The 25,836-nt window shown below is 42.0% G+C and overlaps 1 protein-coding gene across 4 annotated transcripts in view; it reads right to left on the bottom strand.

The window, feature by feature from the left end:
* Window positions 1-12,325, bottom strand: part of IQSEC3 (IQ motif and Sec7 domain ArfGEF 3) — a 94,456-nt gene extending 82,131 nt beyond the window's left edge. For all 4 annotated transcript variants that reach the window (XM_063395035.1, XM_063395039.1, XM_063395036.1 and 1 more), the window contains exon 1: window positions 11,724-12,325. In XM_063395035.1, coding sequence (XP_063251105.1) covers window positions 11,724-12,190 — 467 coding nt within the window. In that variant the 5' untranslated portion in view covers window positions 12,191-12,325. The remainder of the gene's footprint in view (window positions 1-11,723) is intronic.
* Window positions 12,326-25,836: the final 13,511 nt, after the last annotated feature.

The raw sequence follows: 25,836 nt of genomic DNA, 5'->3' as shown, positions 1-25,836 counted from the left end.
TGTGCAGGTTCATTGCTGCAAGAAACCTAGCTGGACTTGTATGAAACATATATTCACAGCCCTGCCAACCTGAAACCAGGTGTCTCAGTTCCTCCTCAAATTCAATATTCAGTTTTGTTTCCAGCCTCCACTGCTCGTTCTTTCTAGTGTACATAACTGATACGGATCATGAATGTCTGTTCAGAATTTTTGGCCAAATTACAGATCTTTAGTTGGCCAAAATTATTTCTGATATCAAGCTGTCCAGGGAGTAAATCAGATTTCATGTTTTAGAGCAATATTATTTATGCCATAGAAGTGACCTCGTAACGTTTAACACTTCTTGTCCTGTTTGTCTCTATCTTTTAAGGCATTGTACCTACTTGACAGATCAGAGCCTTGGGACACAGGTTTTACTCTTAGCTTTGACTGGTTGGGTGAACCCAAGCAAAACATTTTCCATGTCTTCATTCCCTCCTGTCAAATAAGAACTGCCATTGTAAGGACTGAAGGGTCTACTGCTAGACAGTAATGCAGAGGAGATAATATTATTGTTATTGTTATTATTATTATTACTTACATTTGCCTGGTATCCCTGTTATTCATCCTGCCACAAGATCTTGCCATGGTTAGAGGTATACTAGAGGAAAAGCTTATATGCTATTTGATGCACTTTTAGATATTGGCAGGGACATTTACTAGCAATATTCCACCTATGAATAAGTGCATTACTTCCTAAAGCACTTTAAAATGTAACATTAATCTGTATTTGTGCTCATCTCTTAAATACAAGTGTTTCTGGTGTTAGATCTGAGAGTTGGCCATAGCAGATTGAAATGAAGCCTTGTAAAAACTGCAGTAGAAAAATGGGCTTTGATTCATTTTATTTTATATTACTATTTGTGCTTGAGGTAGCAGGATGTAAATTGCTTAGTGAGGATTTGACAGCATCTCAAACCTGTAAACCTGTAACAAAAGAAAACTTCACAAGATGAAGACAATGAAGGAGGAGGCCTGTTGTCAATGAGACAAAACAGTGAGAGGTGTGTGAGGACGAATCTACTCTGGCATGTGAACAGGGAGAACACCTTTGTTCTCCTTGTGTGTGTGTGTATCCTGTGAGGGGACTCACAACATTTAACCTGAAAAACAGAGGTACTAATGGCAGGCAGAGACATCCCAAAAATTGTGCGATCTGCGGACATACTCCACTGTCCTCTCCTAGCACTCTGGGTATTCCTTGGAGATCTCTGAGCATTGTCCAGCCACGTTAAATTGCATTGCTTTATGAGATCTGATAAACCTCTCATCCCACAGTGATGAGAACTAGTCACATAAACTCTGGGCATACAGTAGTGGGCTCCTTCCTTATGCCTTGGAGTTGCCTACTGGGCTACAACCAGTCAGTGTGTGTTTAGGATAATGTTCAGTGTTTGCTGTTTACTATTAACTTCTCCTGAGTGAGAGGCTTCATAAAAATAGAACATAAACCTGTCATTCCTTCCCTATCCCAGCTACCCCAAAGCATCATTACAGTTGCATATGTAAATGAAGCATGCATTAAAAAGCTTCACAGGAGCCTCTGCTGGTGCTCTTGGCCCTCCTGCATTCTACAGTTTCACTGGATCCTCTCCCCGTACCCTTGTAACTCCTCCCCACTGCTGTCCTCTCTTCAACCACCTCACAGCCTCCTGCACAGATAACCTCTGCTGAAGCCCAAATTATGGCATATCCTATCTCTGCAGTGGCTTCAGGGAGCGTGCAGATGTGCACACTGCCAGGATGGACTCCTGAGGCAATGCTCCAGCTGCACTTCTGCGCTTGGGATTTGAAGACTGGGTTAATATAGGCTCAAAGCCAGTCTAAGAGTTGCCCTTAGCAGAGAGTAGAGACACGCTGTAGATGCCTCTCCATCCTCTTCTTCTCCTCCTCCCCTGTCACAGTACTTCCTTTCTTCTGCCTGCCTGTAAAATAACTTGATGAAAGCAAACAGTTTGGCAGAAGTCTGATCCCTGCCTTAAAAACTAGTAGATTCTTTCTTCCATTTTTGGGAGGCTACATATCTTGAAATGTCTGAGACTCAAACTCTTTGCCAACACTTTTCATCCAACAGGGATCCAATCTGGTACTCCCTATCAGCTTGTACGCATGACTGTGTAGGAGCCATGGTAAATGAGGTGATAAAGGAGGTATAATAGTTCCGGTCAGAGCATGTCTAGTGAGGAAAATATTTCTGTATTCAGTTTAACAAAAAGGAGAAACTCACCCCTTTCTCAGCAGAAACAAGGGAACAGCAATGGATGTTCCCGAAGCTAACATGGGGATCACAGTTCCCATATGAGTAATAAAGAATTCTTGGGGGAAGCATTACAGCACTTGGCTGTGCCATCCCAAATGAATGTCATGGCAAGTATGCAGAGAATCTAACAGTATGCAGAACTAACTCTAGCTAGCTCTAGTGGTGGGATGGAAGTCAGCTCAAGAAGATCTGTAACATCAGAAGATGTGTATGATGTTTTCTCCAATTTGAAGCTACCTAGTTAAGTGAATTCAGCCAGGCAGATTTGCATTTAAGCGGTGACAGAATCTGGCTCTTAGACCTACATAGATTGTAAAATAGCATGAATTACTAAGCCATGCAGTCTATCTACTTCAGAAGTTTGACTGGACATAGATGTATTAGCACAGAACATTACAGAAGAAAGTTACTTGAAGAGAGGTCTTTGGCATGGGAATCAGTGAGTCCTCAGAGCAAAGGTAGGAGATTGCTCAGATTCTCTGCTAGTTCAGATGAAGGTTAGTGGTCCAGTGTCCATGGATATCAGGACAAATCCAGATACTCAGTTTCCGTGGTGAAGGGGGCCATGTGAGTACCTAGGCAGACACAGGCGATTTACTGGTGCCCTACAGGGAATGAATTTGCAAATTAAAAGTCAGCAAATTAAAAACTAGGACATCTGTGAGAATTCCAAACTGACTGAAGAGCTGAACTGCCCAAAAGAGGCACGATCAGGATTCCTCACAGGGGGGAAAAGAAATCAAGAAAAGAGGGCTGAGCTTGGTTCCATAACTGAGGTAAAAAAGAAAGGAAATAATCTCTATAAATATGGAGAGATATCCTCTCTTTTCAAAAATGCTATTACTTTAACAGTCTGTGAAGAACCTTAGGGCCAAACAACACTGCTCCAGGAGGCAGATCCGAGGATGGTCCATGGAGGCAGGGTCCACCCAGGCACTGCAATACCAAGATGCTGGATGTTGAGGTTGAAGAAACAGTGTTAGAGCAATTCTCACACTGGAGCAGGATAATGTGAATCACTTTAGAGGAGTGCCTAGAAAGCAACATGGCAGATTGACAGCAATGTCCTGAGTTTTAATAGAAAGGTCAGAATTTGAAGAAATGTCCAAAGTACAGCAAAACATGAAGAAAATCCCAACCCTCCTTAAGATCTATAATAATTTCAGTGTCAATTTGCTGCTTCTCTTGAGAATTACACAGATGCTTTTGTGAGCTTCAGCAAATATAAACTCTAGCAGTAACTGCGTCAGCAGCAGCCCATGGCCATGCAAAAGTTGGCCAGTGGAACAAGATGATCCACCAACTTCATATGCAAAGCCAGGAGGAGAAACAGACTTCATTGGCCAGTGGTAAACTTCTACCTGTATGTCCCCTGAATTCCTACAGTAATTCTCAGATTCTTCATAACTTTAAGATTCCAAGATTTTTAAGCAGCTCTTTAAAACAAAACACCAGTTCCAAGACAGAGTCACAGATCTGAAGTGGACTGTTCAGCCATTCTGATGTACATTGATTCAATAAAACATCTAGGACTTGGTCTTTATTCCCTGGGTTCCTAAAAAAATGTGATTTCTGTGATCATATAATATTTTCCTTTTTTCCTCCTATGCATGTGTGTTTCTCTTTCTCTCTGAATGTACGTGTCTATGTTGGTTTCTGCTTTTTAACTGCAAATCCCACAGAGAGTTTCAACCAAGTTTGAGTCAGTTACAGGGATTTCAGAGATACTATCCTCTAGCAAGTTCCATAGAAGTAGCTGGCAGGGTGTAAAAGACAGAACTTTGTAGGTTCTCCTATGAGTAAAAGGCTGCTGAGTGAACTGAAGCCATTTCTCCACAGAGAAGTCTCCATGTTGGAGCGAGATGTTATAAAAGCCTCAGCACCAGGAGAAGCTTAGATCAGAACTCACATCTTGTTAGGCATCAGAAAATGTAACTGTGATGCAAATCTTTTAGAAGCAAAACTTCTTCATTGTGTGGATCACAGATCCCCTTGTTTTCAGCTAGAAGAGGGCAGGAAGGGTAAGATTTTATATCTTTAATTTTGTATTTAAAATCACTTCAATTTCATCAAAATGTTCTCTCTTAGATGTGACTAATCACGGAAGATATTGATCCACTTCTGTCTCTCTCAGAAAGCACAACTTCATACCACATGAAAATAAGAGCTGAGCAATGAGCATAATCTTAGCAGAAACAATAAAAAATAATAATACCTATGTGAGAAGCAGTCTGTGCACACACAGCACAGAGAAAAGAAGAAAAATCATTATCAAAAGAGCAAATATATCTTTATAACCCTGAAGCAACGAAACTCCTACCACCTTATATTAAAATAACATAAGAGAGTATCTCAAACCTATTACAGGAGGAATGAGAATGCTGCTTAATGGTTTTGTCATTGTTCACTGTTATCTCCATGCATTGCTATCCACTGCTATTATCAGCACTCACTCACACCAGTGGGGGGATGTGTATTTGTGTGTGAGGACAGATACACAAAATCTGGTGCAGCTCCTCAGGTGATGTAAATTGTCGTGGCTGTACTGACGTCAGTAAAGATGCACTGATTTCCTCCAGCAGATGATTTGCTTTTCCGTATGTAAAAAGCACAGAAACTAGGTGCTGTTTCAGCTTGGCTCTGAGACACTTCTGCAGACAAATGCTTATGCAAATACATTCTCTTTTTAATGTGCAAATGTACATATTGCCTTGCGGTACACATTGCAATCAAGGACAGGAGCTTTAGGCTGCTTCCTATGCTGGAGTTTAGAAAAAGGATTGTTCCTGATCTACCTGCTCCCTCCTGTCTGTAACAATAGATCTCCAACTGCTTTGTCACAGATCTTAAAATACACAGAGATGAAAGGGTCAGTCCAGCATCACAAGTCTGTTAAAAATAAATTTAGGAGGCATTAAAGTTTGATTTTAGGACTGCTAGTCCAATGTTCGAACTGAGATCTTAAACAGAGCCATTGGGCAGAACAAGTACAACACTCAAGACGCTCATTTTCTCACCTAGGGCTTAACTAAATGAAATTACATATTCCAGAATAGATGAATACAAGAATAATACTAGGTTGTCTCAAGGTACATCTCTTTGAGGGAAAAAAAGGCAAGCAAAAAAAAAAAATATATGTGGTTAAAAATTAGGAAAAAAGTGAAAATGGTCACATTTCAGACTCTGTTTTTATAAATTACTCTTTTCTTTTTTTCTTATTTGCTTTTATGTGGTTCCATGGAATGTGGACCAAGTAAAAAGCACAGACTACATGTAATTCTAAAGTGAATAAAGTATTTTCTGTCTCCGAAACAGAGAATCATTTCTGGCTTTCTATAACATTTTTCTAAGAAAGAAAAACAAAAGGTTTCATAACTGAGACTGGAAAAGAGAAATAAACTGCTGCTGAACTAGGAAAGAAAGAAGAAAACAAGCAAGCTAAAATAGCATTTATAGGAAAAATAACAGGAAAGCAGAAGATGAATAAACTCTCTATACAGAAAGATTATGGAAGACAGGCAGTACCTCTTTTTTCCTGTTTCAACCTGTATTCCAAGGCAAAGGGAAAAAATACAGCTGAGAATTTTCTACAGTCTAATATAGATGTATTTGTGCAGAGGTATATTTGCTTGCAGAAGTGCACATCATTTTATCACGTGAACTTTTTTTTAATAAGTATATGCCATACTGAATAGAAGACCCAAATTCCAGCTGACAGGCTCTGTTCTGGCACTACCTGAGGACTGGATGAGCGTCCTGAAGTGAGATTTCTCTGATTTGTTCTGACTAAAAGTGTAAATAATTTCAAATATTGGTTGGTGGAAATGTGTACAGTCTACCTCATATATGTAGCCACCTGCTGCACGTGTAAACTGTCTGAACCGTGCCTAAACTGTATATTCCTCTGCACATCATTTAATGAAGGATTTGGACGTGCCAGTTGCTGTGAAGAGTGGGACAGCCAGCCCAAGAGTCACCTGGCACTGAGGCCCTGGCAGAAATTCTCAAGGGCATTGCTAACACCACGTCTGCTGGGACATTTTTCCCTTAATACTTTTCCAAGCAGCCATGTGTGTATTATTTTGAATGCTAACAGTGTTGCCATGTGATTCCACTGGTCCTGAACTCTTCTCCCAGAGCCTCACCGTGGATCTGCTTGGGAAGTGACAGCAAATGGGTCGATACAAAGCAGATGGAAGAAAGGTACCCCTGCCACCACAGAAGACCAGCCTGGCTGCTGCTCTTATATATTATGTTCTATATTATAGAACATACAGCCGAGTGACATAAAAATACCACCATCTTACCAAAAAAAAAGACAAAATAATGTATTTGCATCCCTTCTTATTTTAAAGTATTAAGTATTTTAAATTTCAGCTTTTTGTTGTTGTTTTCAGGCCCCAGCTCTGCTTGCTAAATGATTGATACAAGTCTCTGCCATTCCAGGTACTGCTCTAACTGGGCTCAGGACACAGATAGAGAGGAGGTGTCTGTCCAAAGCACTGCTAGACATTGTTTCACAAAAATTCCTCAATTGATATTACTTTGTGGTGCTCCCATCCCACAAGGGAGATTTCCCACAATATAACTTGAGCCTTGACACTGTATTGCTCTGGCTGGGACTTTATACAGCATCCTACTGAAGTCTTATCCCAGTGGGAGGAAGTCCTTGTGCTGTCCTTACTCAGCAATTTTATACCTAGAACTTCATCCTGAACCCTTCCTAAGCTAAGTCTTTTTCCATCTCTCACATCATCTATTATTTCTTAAATACTGTCATGAATCACTGACTCCATGCTCCTCTGCCCGGGATTTTACAGGCCCTGCTGTAGGTACAATGCAGGTGTGTTATAAAGTATGTCTTAGCTGATTGCAATGGAAGCAGTATGGATATATCTTTAAATTGGAGGTAGTCAAGGACAGTCTACTTTCTGTTTTCCTCTCAGTATGCTCTTTATGCCAAAATCATCTAAGCAGGACTTTAGCATGTGAAGCTCTGCCAATGCAGACTTCTGTCATTTGAAACCCGCTTCCAGCACTCGACTCCCAAGTGACTTCTGATGCTGAGACATTGCACCAGAATGCATTGCATGGCTGGCAGGGATTTGCAGAACCCAGGGCAGCACCAATGCAACTATTTCTGGTGTGTGAAAGCTCAAGGGAGTTAAACCCTGAAATATGCTGGAGGAAATCTGAGAGACTGAAAGACGAGGGCAAAAGTAGCATTCCTTGTGTGACCAAAGTGAAAGGAATGGGTATCTGGGGTACACGAGCCATTCGGAATTGTTCTGGTTTTTTTTTAATTGCTGGAGGTGTTTTTGTGCTGGTGCAATGCGCACATATAGCAAAATATGTTAATGGTAGACCATAATATTTACAGTTATTGTTAGCTCCCATTGAAATCAGTAGGATTTTTTCTAATGCCTTTACCCTGGAGATAATCCATAGAATAGAACATCAATGCATAGTTAAAAAGGAAAATTATGGAAAGCAGCACCTCTGCATATGCAATATCTTCATTTTAAAGTTACATAATTGAGCTTTTGAAATTAACAGAAAAACAGCAGTCTCAGAACACAAGAGCAACTAAGTGACTTTAACATCATCTTTCAAAACTTGCCTCTTTACTGGGATAAAAAATTCTATCCTAAACCAGTACAAAATAAAATAATATAGATTTCAGTCCAATGCAAATCCAAAATGAGCTTTAAGACCTCTGGGAAAATGTGATTTTAGAAAAATTCTTTTACAAGTTCATGGAGTTTGTTTTGCATGAGGAGTTATCTTGTAGAGCAAACAGAGGCTAATAATTTAAAGACAATACTTAGATCCATTATGTCGTGCTAGACAAATACTGTTTCTATGTCTTCTTTTCACTATTGATGACACGGTTAAAAGAAGACTTTAATGCCACTTTAATACAGAATATTTGTGAATTGCAGCCATGTCTTTTGATGGAAGGAAGTATAACGGATTATTAGCTATTATTCTAATTGTATTTATCAGAATGAGTTTTCCCACTAACACCCGGGCTCAGAATCAGAAGTCCTTCCATAGGCAGCTCCTACTGAGAGTTTCTCTGATAAAAACCAGTAGGATTTGGGTCATTTAGATTTAATCTTCTAAATCAACCCTGTGGCATTTCCCTGATACTCAGTGAAGGGTACTGGGGATTGGCACAGAAGGTTGTATTCTGATAATGAAGGGATGGGGAATTTATACTTGCAGGATTTGCCGACACTTTGGGATGGCCCCTTAAGACAAGAGGCTGCCTAGTACGGGTGATCTGAGCTATGCTAATTTGGCAACCTGTACTTATGAAGCAAAACATTCCATGACGAATGACCTTATTTTTTTGTTTTTAAAGCTATGAGGTGCTTATGCAATAGCTTCCTAAGGTAGAAAGAGACAGATGCCGTGGAATAATAATCAGCCTAATTCTTGCTGAAAATCTCTGCAAAAATCTTACCACCTTTCCCACACAAAGCCATGCAGCAACAATTTGGGGCCTCTGCATAGGCCAGGAATTCTTCCATTTCCAGAAACAGGCTTGGTTTTTCCCCTTTTAAAATGTAGGGTTTGTTTTGTTTGATTTTTTTTTTAGGCTTTAAAGAAGAAAAAGTCCATTTTTTACAAAAACGAGCAATAAAAATAAGACTGAAGTTTTCTTTAAAATAAGAGAGATGCTTCTGTTGCAGAAGACTGTCCCAGCTGACATGAATACTCACATGTCCAAAAGCTCAGGTCTTCACTTCTATCTAGAGCCTCAGGTAAACTCGGCAGCAAAAAAAACCTCAAACCTGACTCAAAATGAGCAAAATCCCTGCGCTGTGTCTGAGGTGAGAAGGACCAGCACAAATCCATGCTTAAACATGCTGCCAGAACCTCCTGTTTTGTGAGGGCAGAGGAAATTCATTACTGGGCAGAGACAGCAGGGCATTGCCTGGGTGCTGCTTCAACCCCTCCTTTTAGCCACTGTATCCCAACATCCTAAAATACCCTTTTTGTTCTATTTAGAGTGGTCATTTTCTGTAATGAGCAGTCAGTCCTCTACTCTAGACTAAGAAAAAAAAAAAAAAAGATAACATTGAATTTCAGAGTTTATAACAGGGAAAAACATGTTTGGACATGGAGGGGGAGGAAGGAAGAGAGAGCAGACACCTGATCTGTGCAGATATTAACATTTATGTCCGCTGCCATACAACAAAAGCAAAAATACAACTTGCAGGTTGGCAAGCTGAATCATAAGGTATATTGGACATCCTGTCAATAGGAGGTGAAAGACTCATCACCCTCCAGCCAAGCTGCCTTTAAGTTAGATTTTGCAGTCTCTTTGATTTTCCTCTAACAGTCAGAGACAAGAGAGTATGAAACTCAGTATATACAATCAGTGGGGAAAAAAGAACCTGCAGGAGTGAGAAATGAAGACTGCTTGGCATCTCTCATATTTCCTTTTCTATACAAAGATTTTGGTTTGCCTAAGCTGTAGAAAGAATAGAAAGAATATTTGAATCTCCCTGAGCGAAGAACGCTGCAGAGATTGCTCTGTTATCCCCCAGCAGCAGCCCTGATTCTCCACAAAAAAAGGTTCCATTCAACCTTCTATCTGTCTATCTGAAATAGAAAGATCATCATATGATATACCAGCAATTAGCCGTGTTCTTAATGCACTTCTCTTTGTGCACTTTGGAATGAAGAAAAAAACCCTACAATTCTTGCCCCAGTCAAACCCCACTGCAAAAAGAGCTCAGATAAGGAGGAAGTATTTAGGCTTATGCACAGAAATTGATTCTTCAGTCTGTGTAATGACGTATGTTAGAAACTCTGTGCAGAAGCAAGGAAAGCCCTTGCCGGGATGATGTTTCTTACAGAGCCTTCCCTACAGAGAGTCACTCCTAAAAAACAATGAGGCTGATTATGCATTTTTATTTGGGTTTCTTACTGATTTGACTTGAGGGATTCAAAAAATGCTATTCTGGATTTACACCAACTGGCATGAGTTCAGAATCTGGCCCCGCTTCTTTTTTTAAACTCCAGTTATTTCATGATGAATAAGAGCCAGATCCTGCAAAGGCTTACTACCTGCATTAATACTCTGAAGAGCCCACTCACTTCCTCTAAGTTATGATTGCAAAATTGAGTCTTACGATGCAGTATTTTAGAAGCAAGCACATGCCTTTTGGGATTCAAGCATGCCTTGACCATACCTATTCCTTTAATAGCATTCCTCTCAATAGCAATATTTTCACTGTTTTTCATAGAATCACATGATAGATGCTGAGCTGTTATGAAGAGGCATAACTCTACTTACACCAGTGGAAAATCCAGCTCCATATTGTAGTTCTGCTTGTGCATTCAAAACAAACACGAGAGAGAAGGGTCCCTTTATTTAAATTGTCAAGAGACAAGGAAGATGTTTTAGGCTTGTGTACTTCATTTGTGTGCTTCATATGTACTATTGTGCACTTCAATTGTTTTGACATCACTATAATCAAGACAATAGAGGCAATTGTAGGAAAGACATTTGATCTAGTTTTATGACTTATATTAGTTATTATATTAGTTTCTTTCTTATCTAAAAGAAGCCACAGCAGAAACTATGCTCCTTCTCCTTCTAACTTTACTAACTCTGACTTTCAACCAGGAAACATCTCCCTGCTTTCCAAGTGCCTAAACAAAAGAAATTACAATACTGACTGCAGCTGTAATTACCAGCTGGTGAACTGATGGCATATACTGAATACATAATCCAAGAGAATGTTGCTCTTCAGCAGTAGCCCTGTCCACCACCTATAGTGCTGGAATGCTCCTTGTTTACTATACATTCATGCACACACAATACATTTCTGTATCTAAGTACAGCGTACTAAGTACCGTATCTTTATGAACCTACCACATCACGCGAAATATAATGCACCCCTTACATCAGTGAGGGCACGAAATCCCCAGCTCACTCCAAGGATGATGGGGGTTTTTTGACAGATATCAGCAACTTAAGGCAAGCAGAAGCGACCAGAACGCTGCCGTGCTTTGCGAGGCTTCTCCGGAGAAGCCTGGGCTAAGCCGCACTCATCGTCGATCACGGACTTACTTATTTCTGACAGACAATGAGCGCACGATGCCGCGTGTGAGCACGGCGGGTGAGCTGCCCGCGGGGCTCCAAACGGGCTACAGACACTTGTCCACAGGAATGAGCGCGGCGAACCGGGAGGCTGATGCATCTTGGAAGCAGCATCCTGGCTCCTCTCTGCACTCTGCCTGCTCTCCCCGAGAACGCACCGAGGGAGGGATTCCCCACCCACCCACACGCTGCCTCTCTCTCCTTGCGAGGCTGCAGGGGGGTATAACGCCGGTCCCCGCTGGATGCGGGCCCGGAGAGAGCCCGCTACCCTCCCGCTCCCCGCTGCCACCGCTGCCCGCCCCCTCTCTCCCCCTTCGCACTTACTCCGCTCTCCGGCTCAGGACGCCTTTGCCGATGGCCTGGGGGGTCTTGTGCTGGAGCAGCGCGGCGCAGCAGCCCTTGTCCCTGCCGTCCTTCTCGGCGGGGTGCTGGTGGCCGGCAGCCCGCCCGGCACCGCCGGGCCCCGCCGGTGCTGCTTTGCCCGCGGGCGGCGGCAGCTGAACCGGGAGCTGGTGGTGCTGGAGCGGGTCGGACTGGCCCGGCGGCGGGGGCTGGTCGGGCGGGGGGCCCTGGGGCGGCTCGGCGGGGGCCGCCGGCGGCTCGGCGGGGGCCGGCTGCTGCTGCTGCCCGCGGAGGCTGCGGTTCTCGGTGCTCAGCTCGTCCAGCCGCCGCTCCAGCTCGTCGATGCGCTGGCGCTGGGTGTGGATGAGGCTCTGCTGGTTCTGCACGATGGCGGTGAGCTCCTTCAGGTAGAGCACGGCGCGCACCGGGTTCTCCAGCAGGCTCTCCATGCCCCGGCCGCCGGCGCGGGCCCCGCCGCCCGCACGGCCGCCCGCCGGCGCTCCGGCGAGAGCGGCGCGGGATGCGGGCACGCGCCTCGCCGCGCCGCGCACGGGCACGCGCTCCCGCACCGCCGGCGGCCGCGCGCTCCCGCGGAGGGGCAGGAACGGGAGCGGCGGGCGGGGCCCCGCGCGGGCCCGCCCCCGGCCGCGCCGCGCACGCGCGGGAGGCACCGGGGCGTGGGTTCCGGGGGTCCCGGGGGTCCGTCCCGGCGGTCCCTCGGCTGCACTGCCCGCCGCCGCCCCTTGCCCGCCCGGCCGCGCCGGGGTGCCGGTGCCGCCGCCGCCTCGCTGCGCTGCCGAGTGGAGCGGCCGGTGCCGAGGCGAGCCCTCTGCGGAGCTCTTCGCAACCCCTCCAGGACCCCGTCTTCTTCTCCGTGACTTGCGATTCTGAGTGTTACTGTGCTTGTGTTATCCAGGGTGGCCTGGTGATTTCTTTCGGGTTTATTTTCCAAAGTGACTTGAATAATGGTGTCTAGTTTTAGCTGCCGTGTTGATAAAGTCCCAGTTTTTACCTTACCTGGTTAAAAACATAGCCTCATTAAGGTTGGAAACGTTCTCCAAGATCATGAAGTCCAGCCTTTGACTGAACAGCAGCGTGCCCGCTAAACCATAGCACTAAGAGCCATATGTGCTTGTATTTGGGACTTCCACAGTTCCCTGGGCAGCCTATGCCAAAGCTAAACTACTCTTGCAGTGAAGAATTTTTTGTAATATCCAACCTAAACCTTCCCTGGAGCAGTTTGAGGTCATTTCCCCTTGCCCTGTCGCTGGTTGCCTGGGAGAAGAGCCTGATCCCCACCCCAGTGCAGCCTCGTTTCAGGAAGTTGTTGGGACTGATAAGGTCTCCCCTGAGCCTCCTCCTCTCCAAGCTAAACATCCCCAGCTCCCTCAGCCACTCCTCACATGACTAGCTCCAGACTCTTCATCAGCTTCACTGCCCTTCTCTGGACTTTCTCCCGCACCTCTGTGTCCTTCGTTTAGTCTGAATGCAGGGTTAAATCTCTCAGAAGCAGTACATTCATCAGTAAATAATCTGGCTAAGGGTAATGAAATCACTTTCAGGAACTTTTGTGGAGATCCATGAAGTTATTTCTGTAATGGGTAAAATGCTATCCAATTGCTGTGAGTGTGGAAGATTCAGGAGGCATCATGAGCAGTCAGGTTTCAGACAATAATGCCAGTAGATTTGACTCATTGTACAAAAAGTGCGAGGCCACAGAATGAAAAACAACTGGTTTTAAGTGATTTTGAGTGTAGAGGTACTCTCATTTTGCCTTTTCAGATCAGCAAAACCTGCACTGTAGCAAGGATTTTATGAAGTGAGGAAAGAAGAAATGTGAAAGAGAATCTCTGTTTCAGATGAGCTGAAAGGTGTATTTCCAGTCTCTTCTGTTCACAGATAGCCTTTGGAATGTAAACTGATGCAAACCAAATCACCAGGATTAGAAACAGTTCACAGACTCCTCCTAAATCAGAGCTACTATTCACAGTTCTCTTGCAAACACTTAGAGGTGGCTTTGGGGTGTCATGAAACGTTGCCACGTGTCCCCTGTGTGTTGGGGGAAGACCCCAGAGTGAACTCTAAGGAATATGAGCATTCAAATCCAACACACTTATGATTTTATTGGAAAATTGTACGGGAAACTTTCCTCCATCTCATTGCCTAGTGTGTCGTTAATGTTTTATGACAGGAGATTGAGCAGAAACTGGCATTATTTAGCAAGGGGAGGGGTGCTTGTAGGGGAATTTGAAAAAAGGCACACGCAGGAAGACTGGAGGTGAAAACACCTAAGCTGTGTTTGGGGAAGAGTGGAAGTGATTGTTTGAGAAATTGTGCTGGCATGCTGTCTGCTTTCAAAGGCACTACTGAACCGCAGTGTTTCAGTCTTGCCTCACAGGAACAGAGCCCAGGGACAGCAATGGAAACAACATCCTTTAGGCATTCGTGGATTCTGGGATACGAACGGGTGGCTCTGTGCACACTCATACGTGTGTGTACACACACACACACGGAGCATTGTTAGGAGAGACTTCAGACACAAATTGCCTATTTGGCTGAGGAGAGGAGGCTGTTTTAAATCTCGAGGCAAGCCCTGTGCAGAGTTCTGGTTTTACAGTGGACACCATGTTCCTTTGCAGCTCAGCTGGATAAAAGAGATGAAGAAATAAGGGTCATAGACATCACACTGGCCTGTCCATATAAAGTCAGCCAGGTCGTATATGTATTCTTAAGGAAATACTAACTAAAAAGAAAAAATGGTCCGGTTTTGGATGACTGGGGCAAAACAACTTGGAAGTCTTTTGTCATAGTCCTTCAAAACCTATCAGAAGATGTGACTTTTACTGCACAGAGTGAACCTGATGTATTCACTCACTGTTCCTGCACCTTTAATTTGCTTGGCCAGCCTCATTAGCCTAATTTGTACCAATAAATCTTTGTCATAAATTTAACAGAGACCTACGGCCATGTATTGGTAAGCTAAAACCAAGCAGATTAGTAGGATAATAAGAAACAAACCTGTTTTCTGTGCAGGTGTGGTGACTGGTGGACAAAAATGCTACAACCAGCCCTGACCTTCCAGGTTTCTAAAGAGAGCATGTGCCAAAGGAAATGCAGCAGAATGCTTTTGTGCCTAACCTGAGGGACTATGCAAGGATCTCTTTAAAAACTTCAAGAGTTAATAGAATTGCACAATCCTCTGTAATACGAAAATTCAGTAAAGATGGGTTATTCATCCAGGAGGAATCTGCAAGCACATCACTAGAAACTGAATGTCTTCTTTGTCGCTGTGAGCAAGATCCTGCATAGCTAGAAAACGCTTCCTCCTTTATCCAGCCATCATTGTGGCCCTTTGATTATGCTGCCACAATACCTAGCATACCTCATTTGCAAAGCGCTGCACACTGGTGCAGGACTATTCTGTAGAAGGTGAATGTAGGATTGTAGCCATCAGAAAAAGGGAAATGCAGACACAGAGTGGTTAAATGATTCGTCCAAGGCCACGCAGGAAGCTGGGGAAAGAGGATGCGGCAGGAGGGATGAGGCAGGGGAAACACATGATGACACCACACACACAACAGATCTCTGATTTCAAGCACCTTTGACATTTAGCCCAAACTTCAGGTCATTAAATGCTGCTGCTTCTCTCTTTAGGAGAGATATTTTCTGGAAGGAAGCAATGGTGAAGATAAGGAAAGCCTGAATTCTGTTAAAATTATTTTTGCTATAGATAATTTGTTGGTATTGTATTTTTCAAAGTACTGTTTATTTTCAGTCCATTCCAGAAAAAATAATAATGAATAATAATGGGTTAATTATGTTCTTATGGAATAAAGTGCTTTCCTTATCCACTTAGCAAGGTGCTTGGGCATTGCACAGACAATGACAAATAAATTGCAGCAGTAGTAATTAAAATAAGCATGCATTATAAAGCCACAACAAAATAAAAAAGAGTCAAGCCCCAGGATTTAACAGAAAGGTCTAATACTACATGATTTAATTTTATATTTCTTTAGCTGTTTAACTCTGAGTAAAATTAATCCATAAATAAAGGTATACTAATAAGCATACATGAGAGGGAAGGTAGTAACCCCTTTAAGTATTTCAAATGTAGGAAAACTTTTGCTGCAGAGCAACATTTCTTGTAACATTTTCTGAGAGGTCCTAATGTCACTTCAATTTTCACCACCTCACTGAAACTTGATGCAAACAAATCACTACAGCCTTTTTGACAGGTAGAGACTTCCCATGTTTTTCCATTTGAAATTCTGTTTGAGGCATTCCCTTCTCAGTTACACTCTATGTCCTCTTGGGCAGGAGGTCATCACAGCAAACCCAGGCAGTCTTTTCCTCATTTCTTGCATTTGATCCCAATTTCCTCCACCCTCCATGCCTCAGCCTTGCAAGGTAACAACTTACCCCTGGTAATTCAGTGTCCAAAGTGCTTCCAGCTGAAGAAGCAGGGCATGTAGCTTAGGTTCCCAGCTATGATTCTGTGGGCTTATTATCATAAGCTTATGATAAGGGGTTTTTTTATACTTCTATAAGACCTGCATTTCTATTGTATTTGTTTGAGGAGAAGGAGAATTCAGGAAGATGGAACCGACATGGAACACAACAAAGATTATTGATGTTTAAGATCATGATCAACCCTGAGATCAAGTCCTTGGTACTTAAGAAAAAGCACATTTAATGTTGGCCAACTCACCTTAACTAACCTAAGATTTTCTCCCCTTCTTCCTGTCAGAATGGCAAATGAAATCCACACAGCTCATATTTCCCATCAGATCTAAGTTCTTAAGGAGAACACACAAGGGCGCATAGCACAAACCATGTAAAACCCCATAGAACTAGGGTAAAAGGTGGGAGGTAAGAGATGCAAGAATCATGATCCTGTATTTCCATCTTTCAGTCTGATTTCTGGGGGAAGACAGGGGCATTTTCAGTCTCACCTGGAAGTTAGCAGCTGCTCAAGTAGGAGAGTCTCAGAACTGGTTGCAAACCGCCTGCAGACAGAAAAAAAATCTGCAGGAGTTAGATGAATAATTTCAAAATAGAATCAAGACAATCATAATGTTCTCATGTCTAATTTATGGGCAGAGAGGGGGAAAAAAGTGCATCTCCTGAATGCTTCTTTCACTCAGGCTTCTTTCACTTGATGCTGCATCCAAAACTATTCAGATCAACAAGAAGATGTTTCACTATCCTGAGTCCAAGCCAAATCACTATCTGTTCACACCCCTGAAACAGATGGATGGATTGAAGCTAACATGAAAAGCATGTTGCCCACAATCACAAAGGACAATGCTCAGTGCCTGTAATTAGAAAACATTGGAATCAACAGCAGTGTTTCCTCCGATCCGGTGGACACTGAGGAAAGGTGGGAGTAGTTCTCTGGCACCCTCTAGTCCAGCACCTAAAAGCCAGGTGTGATCTGCAGCCCTGACATCTGCAGCAAGGTGAAATCTCTCTGTCTCTCTTGAATTGTTAATTCATATTGATACCATAAAACCAGAAGCAGCAGGAAACATTCAATTTATAAATCAAACACAAAGAGCTGAGATATGGTAAGGAGAAATATTTCAGTTTCTTTCCATTTTGGTTGGGGTTTTTTCCTCTTCAGTTGAGTACAGCTAAACTGCCATATAAATATTTTAAATAGCTGTTTATCAGGAGAAGGTACAAATTCTGGATTGTAGCCTTAGTTGAGATGTATGGTTTTGACACATTTAAAAATCTTGACTGTATTTGAACTGTGCTACTGCAGCCTTCTGTTGTTTAATGCAAATTAAAAGGAATCAAGGTCTTTCTTCAGACTGCACTTCCTGTTTTCATGTTGCTAAAATGTTACATTATCTCCTGCCTTTTTACAAAATTAAGCTTTGACCACTTAATTGATTAATTCTAGAGAGCAAAAGCTACACAGAGACATTTTCTTCAGTCAGTCAGGTTTTTGTTTGAGCTGACAGTTGTGCAGTCTTTTGTAAACACTGCAGTAAAATGGAAAAAAAATCCTGAATATGAGCTTGATTCTCCCAGTATTATCTTACTGGCTCCTCCAAATTACATGAAGATTTTCAGAGGGAACAAGTTTGTGTGATCTGACCTTGCATAAGATGCACAGGGTAAAAAAAAGATAAAAAATAAAAAGAAATTAAATAATGTTAAGTTTAAACTCATACTCCAGCTAGTTTTTTCTGCAATGGCAGAAATCACATACTGTCAAGAAAACAAAAAACATTCATGAACAGGACACATTTCAGCTCAGGCTACAATACAGCAGCTGATTCTGATGAGCAGCTGTTTAAAATATTTATGTCAGCTTAGCTATGTTCCACTGAAGAGAAAAAAAATTGACAGAAGAAGCAGCATTTGTCCTCACCACATTTCAACTCTTTATGTTTAGTATATAGAAGACATTTTCCCTTTGCTTCTAATTTTGTGCTGTCGATATGAATTAACAATTCAACAGCCTCAACATAACCAAGTTCACCTTGTTGCAGAATTCAGCTTAAAGAACGTAAGACTGCAGACCATAACATCTGTCTTTAACTGCAGGACTAAAGATGAAGATACCAAAGCCTTTACTTCCTGCCTTTACTCAGTCCTCATCTGAAGCAGACAGAGCCTTTTCTGATTACAGACGCTCAGTGCAGTCCTGTTTCACCTTGACAGTGTGGCTTGTTTGGTCTGTGCTCAGGTTTCATAACGGGTGAGCAGGCACTGACTTCTCAGGAAAATTAAGACCAGGACAAGTCAATAAAGCATCTGGCCTGATGTGCTACATATTGTATAATCTCATGCATCTTGGAACGTGAGTTTAAGAAAAATATATATCCAGAAATGCATCTGGTACCACTGGGAAGATAGTAAAAGGTAGAGAATTTGTCTCCTTCCATGATATTTTGTTACTGTGGCTTATCTCTGTCATGGTTGACAAATTGGAATATTTTTCTTATATGAAGTTATCCTTTGTATTTTCCAGACATGAGTAATTATGCCGTTCTCTACCAGGGTAAAGAGCTCCTTAGTCCTAAAATTTTTTCTCTCCTTGAAGGTGACTGATCAAATCACCTGATGATATTATTTTTAGCAAGATAAATGACCTGATCTCTTTAAATGATATAATATTCTAAAAACTTGAATCTTTGGGGGTTTTTGGTTTTTGAGGTAATCTTCCAGACTTCCTTATATGCAGCAGGATCTAACTAGAGGCAGCCCAAATGTTTGCTGAAGGGGTCGCTGCTGAGATGTGCTCCTATCTCTTGTTGCTCATTATTTATGGAGTCAGGCTTTTGCTCAGGTCAAATTTTGCCTTCAAATCTGCTTGTAGGCAGGATCCCTTCTGCTTAGACATGCTGACTTCTGACAAATATTTCTGTGATCTATTTTGATGTCTGAAAGAATTTCAAGGAGCATAGGAAGAGACAAAACTCAAAACTGAAAGAACTCGCTCCAGACTTTTCTGTGAGGAATACAACAGAATTGCTTCAGACATCCACCACCATCCACACAGCTGCAACTAACTCCAAAGGGTAGAACCTCTGCCTCATGCAAAGGACACAAAAGACCCCTCTGTTTTGGGAGACCCATAAAGAGCAGGAGATAGGTCAAATGGTGGCAGATCACAGGTCTAGCTTTCGTGTGGCATGAATTAGCTTAACGTAAGGTTAAGATCTGGGTGCAAGCCATTCAGTCCTGTGAATTTCTTCACAACTGATGGGATTTTGGCAATGGTTGAAGCCAATCTGGTGACAAGGCAAGCAGCTGAAAACTTACAATATTGGCCAGAGAGAAATTGCCCACTGTTTTTCTGGCTGCCGTATTTGTACACCTCTCAAGTAAGAGCAGCCTAGCAGATCTTTTCAGATAGTGAGCAGAAGTACCTTCGGAAACAACACCACACTCATTATTATAAGACGAAGAAAAAAAACCAATCCCCACAGCTCACAGCAGCTCTCTTGCAGAGATAACAGTTCAGTTACCCATTCCCTCTGCAGCACTCCCTGCAGTGCTCACCGTGGGAAGCAAAGAAATGGCAAAGGACCGAGGCTCTTGTCCCTGGAAGGAGAGAGGGCTAAGGAGCCACAAGCAGTAACAGTGGCTGGAGGGTGGGAACAAAAACTGATGTGAATTGGGTAGCACGACACACAGGGAGACTAGTGGAAGTGGCAGAAGGAAGGGATGCACAGGCTGGCAGTCACTGTGCTGGGCAGAACTGAGGCAAGAGCAAGGCTGATGTTTTGTCTGCAGGCAAGACTGGTGTGGAAGCTGTGGAATAAAAGTGAATGTGCAAAAAGAGGCAGAAGGGTACTAAAGTGCTCTGAGTAAACTGAAGAGAATGGCTGAATATCTGTAATGAAGACGTAGTGGGAACAGTCAAAAGGAAGACTCAAAACTTGAAAGTTGGGTTGAAATCCACTTTGTAAGACTTGAAGAGCTTATAGGTCTGGATCCAAAAGGAGCCAGAGCTATTTGCTGATGACATAAGTTATGATTTGTTTAAAAGCTTCCCATCTGTTCAGGTTTGTACTCTGTTTCACATTGAAATTACTGCTGGATGGATGTCATAGAGTGGTGATTTTGGACACACTCTCACTGGGTTTTAATTTTTTATGTGATGGTTTGGGCTTTTTTTACAGAGATCAGCACAAAAAGGCAAAACACAACCAACTGTGACAGAATTTATAAAACAGAATGAGATGCCTACAGGTAAATGAAAACCGTCCAAAATAATAGAGACCAATGTGAATCATGAGCAGGAAGCTTATTTGTAATAATAAACATGTCGTCTGTGTCAGATAAACAAATCACAAATATTTATTAAGATAACAAATAGATTATAAATAGAGAGACATCCCAAATTCAGATCATGTCTCTCAGTGACAGTAGATATGAATTAGCAGCCATATCTGCCAAAATAAATCTGACATTCTCACAGAGTCATCATTTTAAAAAATAATAATAACAATAATAATAAATAAAAATAAGGAGAGTAGAGAGAAGGAGAGGGCAGACAAGCATTGTTGTTTTTCTTCCACTAGTATGACATAGTTTAAAAAGACCACGCTGCATTAGAGCTGCTAAACATGATATAAGCATGACAATGATAAGAAAAAACTGGAGGCAGGGTTGAGGGAGAGGCTTTTCTGGTAGCTGCAGTTCTGACCCCAATCCTATAAGCTGCTCCAGGCAAGCAAGTGCATGAGGCCTCATTTTGAAATCAGTGAGTTCAGGCCAAGCACAAAAGTCTGTCTAGCCAAAGCATCAGCTGGCAACTTCCACTTACCTCCTTCTGCCAGTCTTTCAGAAGCAGATAACACTTTATTGATATGGCATGAGTTTTGATATCATGAAAAAAAAAGTGATGGAGTATTAGTTCTTTAATTCTGGTGGTTGTGGAATGAAGCCAGTCAGTTCAAAAAGAACAAAATAAATTTTCAGAAGGATCTAAATGAAACCAGTTGTTCTTAATGCAAACCTGGCACTAGTTTGTCAGGTTGTCTTGAGCTCCTGGAAATGGAGAGGCTGAGATTCTGCAGCAGGAGGGATTCTTCCATGACATGCATTCCTGTATTTCAGACCACAGATTTCAGGACATAAAAAGTACTATACCAAATGGAACAAATCAGGCCTATAAAATACCAAATGTGACTGAAACAATATTGGGCTTGGCATTCATTTTTTTGTATTTCCTTCCCATCTGTGAATCACAGAATCACAGAATCACAGAATAATGAGGTTGGAAGAGACCTCTAAGATCATCAAGTCCAACTAATGCCTTAACACCTCAACTAGACTATAGCACTAAGTGCCATGTCCAGTCTTTTTATAAACACATCCAGAGATGGTGACTCCACCACCTCCCTGGGAAGACAATTCCAGTGCTTTATTACTCTTTCAGTGAAAAATTTTTTCCTAATATCTAACCTGTACCTTCCCTGATGTAGCTTGAGACTGTGTCCCCTTGTTCTGTCATTGCTGCCCGGTGGAAGAGACCGACCCCCACCTGTCTACAACCTCCCTTCAGGAAGTTGTAGAGAGCAATAAGGTCACCTCTAAGCCTCCTCTTCTCCAAGCTAAACAACCCCAGCTCCTTCAAGCGTTCCTCATAGGGCTTGTGTTCCAAGCCCCTCACCAGCCTTGTTGCCCTCCTCTGGACACGCTCAAGCATCCCAATATCCTTCCTAAACTGAGGGGCCCAGAACTGGACACAGTACTCAAGATGTGGCCTCACCAGCGCCGAGTACAGGGGAAGAATGACCTCCCTGCTCCTGCTGGTCACACAATTCCTAATGCAGGCCAGGATGAAGGTAATGGTGCATACTCAAGGCCAAGCTCCTGTTGCCTATATTCAAAGAGGGAAGGGGGGAACTCTTAATGTGATGGTCTGCCTGTCCTGGTTAGGTTTCCAGAGAGGAAAAGGAGCAAAACTACCTCACCAGAGCTACTGCTGGTCCAGATGGACTGCTCTGCAATGATAAAGACAAGGTAGAATGTTGTGCCACCATTTGCATGACTATCAGGAATACAGACAAGAGGATGGTGCCAGACTCTCCTCAGAGGTGTACAGCAACAGGATAAGAAGCACAAGGCCCAAACAGAAACACAGGAAGATCTCTCTGAATATGAAGAAAAACTTATTTACTTTGAGAGTGACAGAGCACTGGACTAGGATGTCCAGAGAGGCTGTGGAGTTTCTTCTGGACATACTCAAATCCCATCTTGATGTGATCGTTTGCAACTTGCCATAGCAGGGAAGTTGGGCTAGATGATCTCCAGAGGTCCTATCAACCCAGGCCATTCTGTGATTCTGTGAATTAAGCCCAAAATAAAGTCAGGAGCTCTCAACTGTAAATCCCAGTCAGCATAATAAGAGGTAGATTTTGCCCCAACTGTCCTCTAGATGTAGTGCCACCACTACTAGACCAATTTGAATTTTAAGAGATACTCTTGTAGCTGGTTTATGTTTCTATCTTCCTTCTGATAAGTCCCACATACTCATTTTGAGGTACACTCAAAAATCCTTCTCTTCCTTATGTTTATATGACTGGATCCTTTCAGACAGTCTTTCTCCCCTGCAGCAGTCGTTCTGTGAAAGTCCTGAGCCCTTTGACTCTTCCCTACAAGCCAGATTCTTGCTCCTAATGCTGTTGGACTGGCCTGTCCTGGCCGTCTCTGTGCTTACCTATTTCCCTGCATGCCAGAAAGGTCAAGTCCCTGCTCCACGGATGGACACGTCCACAACTGCCTGCATTAAAGGCAGAAGTGCCCCAAGGCTTTGCAGGCAGAGGACAGAGGCGCTGTCTCTGTTCAGGGCAGGATGCAGCCCGTCCCTGGCAATCCAACACAGCCCCTCTGCCTGGCAGCAAAACACTTGGATAAAAATAGACACAGAGGCCTCCTCAAACAAACCTACAGGATTTCTGGGCTCAGCCCTGATGCTCAGGACTCAGTGGGAAATTCAAGGTCATACTCACATTCTGTGTCGTTCTGAGAACACATCTTTTGCTGTTGATTGAAGCCCAGCCTGAGCTGGGAGGTTAGGAGTTTGGCTGTGGCCGTGTCTTCCTGATGAAAATCCTTGGTTCCTGGCTCATTTCAGTGGATGTGCTCACCTACAACCAAAGGCCATGATAAAATGGATGCAGTAATAAATTGTTTATTTATCAAAATAAACAAGGAAAAATTATTTGTGAATTTGGGATGCACTCACTGAATATTTTTGAGATTTAAAACAATGAGGACAATATTTTGTTGGGCTTTTTCCTAAGCCCTTTTTATTCTGTCAGGAAAAAATTAAAGCCTGGAGTAATCTATAGATGCTGAGCTCTACTATTTTTTTTAATTAGCTATGCAGTTTCACTAGCATATCAAAATACTAACAGAAATACTTACTAAACAAATGCACTGGTTTTATTATGAAAAAGTGACAAAATCATGTTAAAATATATGTTGTATTGCACACTATTATTTTGGCCTCTTTATATCACTCAAAAATGGAAGAGGAATTAAAGGCTGAAGTGGGAGATATGTATCCTACTGCTTTGTAAATGAAAAGAAAGATTACATCTGTAGGTCTTAGAATTAAGTAGAAACCTGATGTTATAAGACAAATGCAAAAAAAAAATCATGTTTCTGGAGAGAAATTCTGGTGGAATTAACATGACACCTTGGCATACAGCTATTACAAGCCAGTTAATATGGCATAACTTTAAGGACCACCAGGAAATTTGGCCTGCAGCATAGAGGAATTATAACAGCCTCATATAGTAAGCTTTGATGTGAAATATTATAATAGCCTCATATAGTAAGCTTCATGTGAATATTGAAGAGCAGTCCAAAGCATCTGAAAGATTGAAATGCAAAACTAATAGTTTCATTGGAAATGTTTAACATGTATTTCACTGTTCATTCAGAAAGAAAATATTTCCAGTAGGAATTTTGAATTTTTACTAAATTTCCATTTGAGTAGAAACTGGGAAAAAAAAAATCTCTGAATGTAACGCCTAGGCTCTTCTATGAATCTAGTCCTTTGCTTTTATTGCACGTATCTGGAAAAAAGGTTACAGAAATAATGTTGGTGCCAACCAAAAAATAGCAAATAACTTACCCTGAAGCTATGGAAGTTTTATTATTTATCAAATACACTGAAAACAATGTTTTGGACCTGTCTTTGAAAAAAAAAAAAAAAGCAGAGTTCAATTTTTTGGCTCAACAACTAAATCAAATAATGAATTATTTGCACAAACCAACCAATTTGAACATCTCCTTAAATCCTAAAACAGGAGCTTGCTATTGACAGCAAGGAATTTGAATGAGCTTCTCACAGGTGTGAGTCTTATTCATAGGGAGTATTGATTTCTGTTATTTCGCTTTTATGTTTGAAAATATGAAAAATGGTTTCCAACTTGAAACTAAATCTGCAGGAACAAGCTTTTATTGAAGTGCAAATTCCATTTAAGTGCAAATTTTTCTTAATCATATATTATTTAATTTTCTGAAATATGTTTTTAGGAGGCTATGTCAAAAGTACACTTAAATGGTTCAGGACTGAGTCCTAATTGATGGTGACAATAATGAAAATGAATTATCTACCAAAAGCTTATTTTTCCTTTTTCCCCCCCTTGCTTTTACCTCTCATTATTCTGCTTGGAAACAGACTGTCCTAAAATGATTTGAGTGTCCTGCTGTCAGTATTCAGACAAGCATTTGTCAGAATGTCCTAATATACACTAATATTTTCAGTAGGCTTTTAATTGAACATGTTTCTCTCCAGTTCCTTTTAGTCCTGAAATTTAATGTAGGGTCTTGCATCTCTTGTCATGCTTCTCTTTTTATTAACTTTCCAAATATAGTCAGAAATCCCCTAATTTGTATCCAGCAGTGACTTATGTATTGAAGCATTAAAATATACATTTAAAAACATTGAAGCTAATGTTGGAAACTGATAAAATACTATTAAATTTCCTAGTTTAAATATATGTGATTTGAAAAATACAAATTTTTAAAATAGGTATTTTTTTTAAAAGGAAGGAATGTTCTTGAGGATTCCATCTTTTTTCTTCTCCTTTTAGGAACTAAAAGACCAAAAGAATTAAAAAAAAAAAAAAAAGCAACAATGTCCAAAGCTGGGGAGGGAATGCAGTGAATTTTCATCAGAATGCTGTTTTTATTTGAGACTTTCAGGATAGAAAAAAAAAACAATCAATCTTCAATTTTTTGGAAGCAACATCTAATATTTAGCACCCACACTGTTCTAAATAAACTTAATGGATGTCAGAATGAAAAGAAGAGTGATCTTCATAATGACTCACTAACATGGTAGCTGGGAGTTGTAGCTGGCTCCTTCCTGCTTAGGTTCATGCCCTCTTTAGGTGGCAGAGGGCAATTAATGAATTTGTGACAACTCCTGAGTTTGTCACGGCACCAGAAGGACGGCCAGCAATGGGGCCCGTGGCTGCAGGAAAGGGGAGAGCTTTGGGCAGACGGCTTCTGGCCTAAATACCAAATAGCTGGGTGCTACAGAATGTGAGTACCGGAGTGTGCGCGTGGTTGTTACAGAATATGAGGGTGTAACAGAACATTGTAGATT

Source organism: Prinia subflava, chromosome 4 (assembly GCF_021018805.1).
Source record: "Prinia subflava isolate CZ2003 ecotype Zambia chromosome 4, Cam_Psub_1.2, whole genome shotgun sequence".
Lineage (NCBI taxonomy): Eukaryota > Metazoa > Chordata > Aves > Passeriformes > Cisticolidae > Prinia > Prinia subflava.
This window is presented reverse-complemented; position numbering and strand designations above follow the sequence as displayed.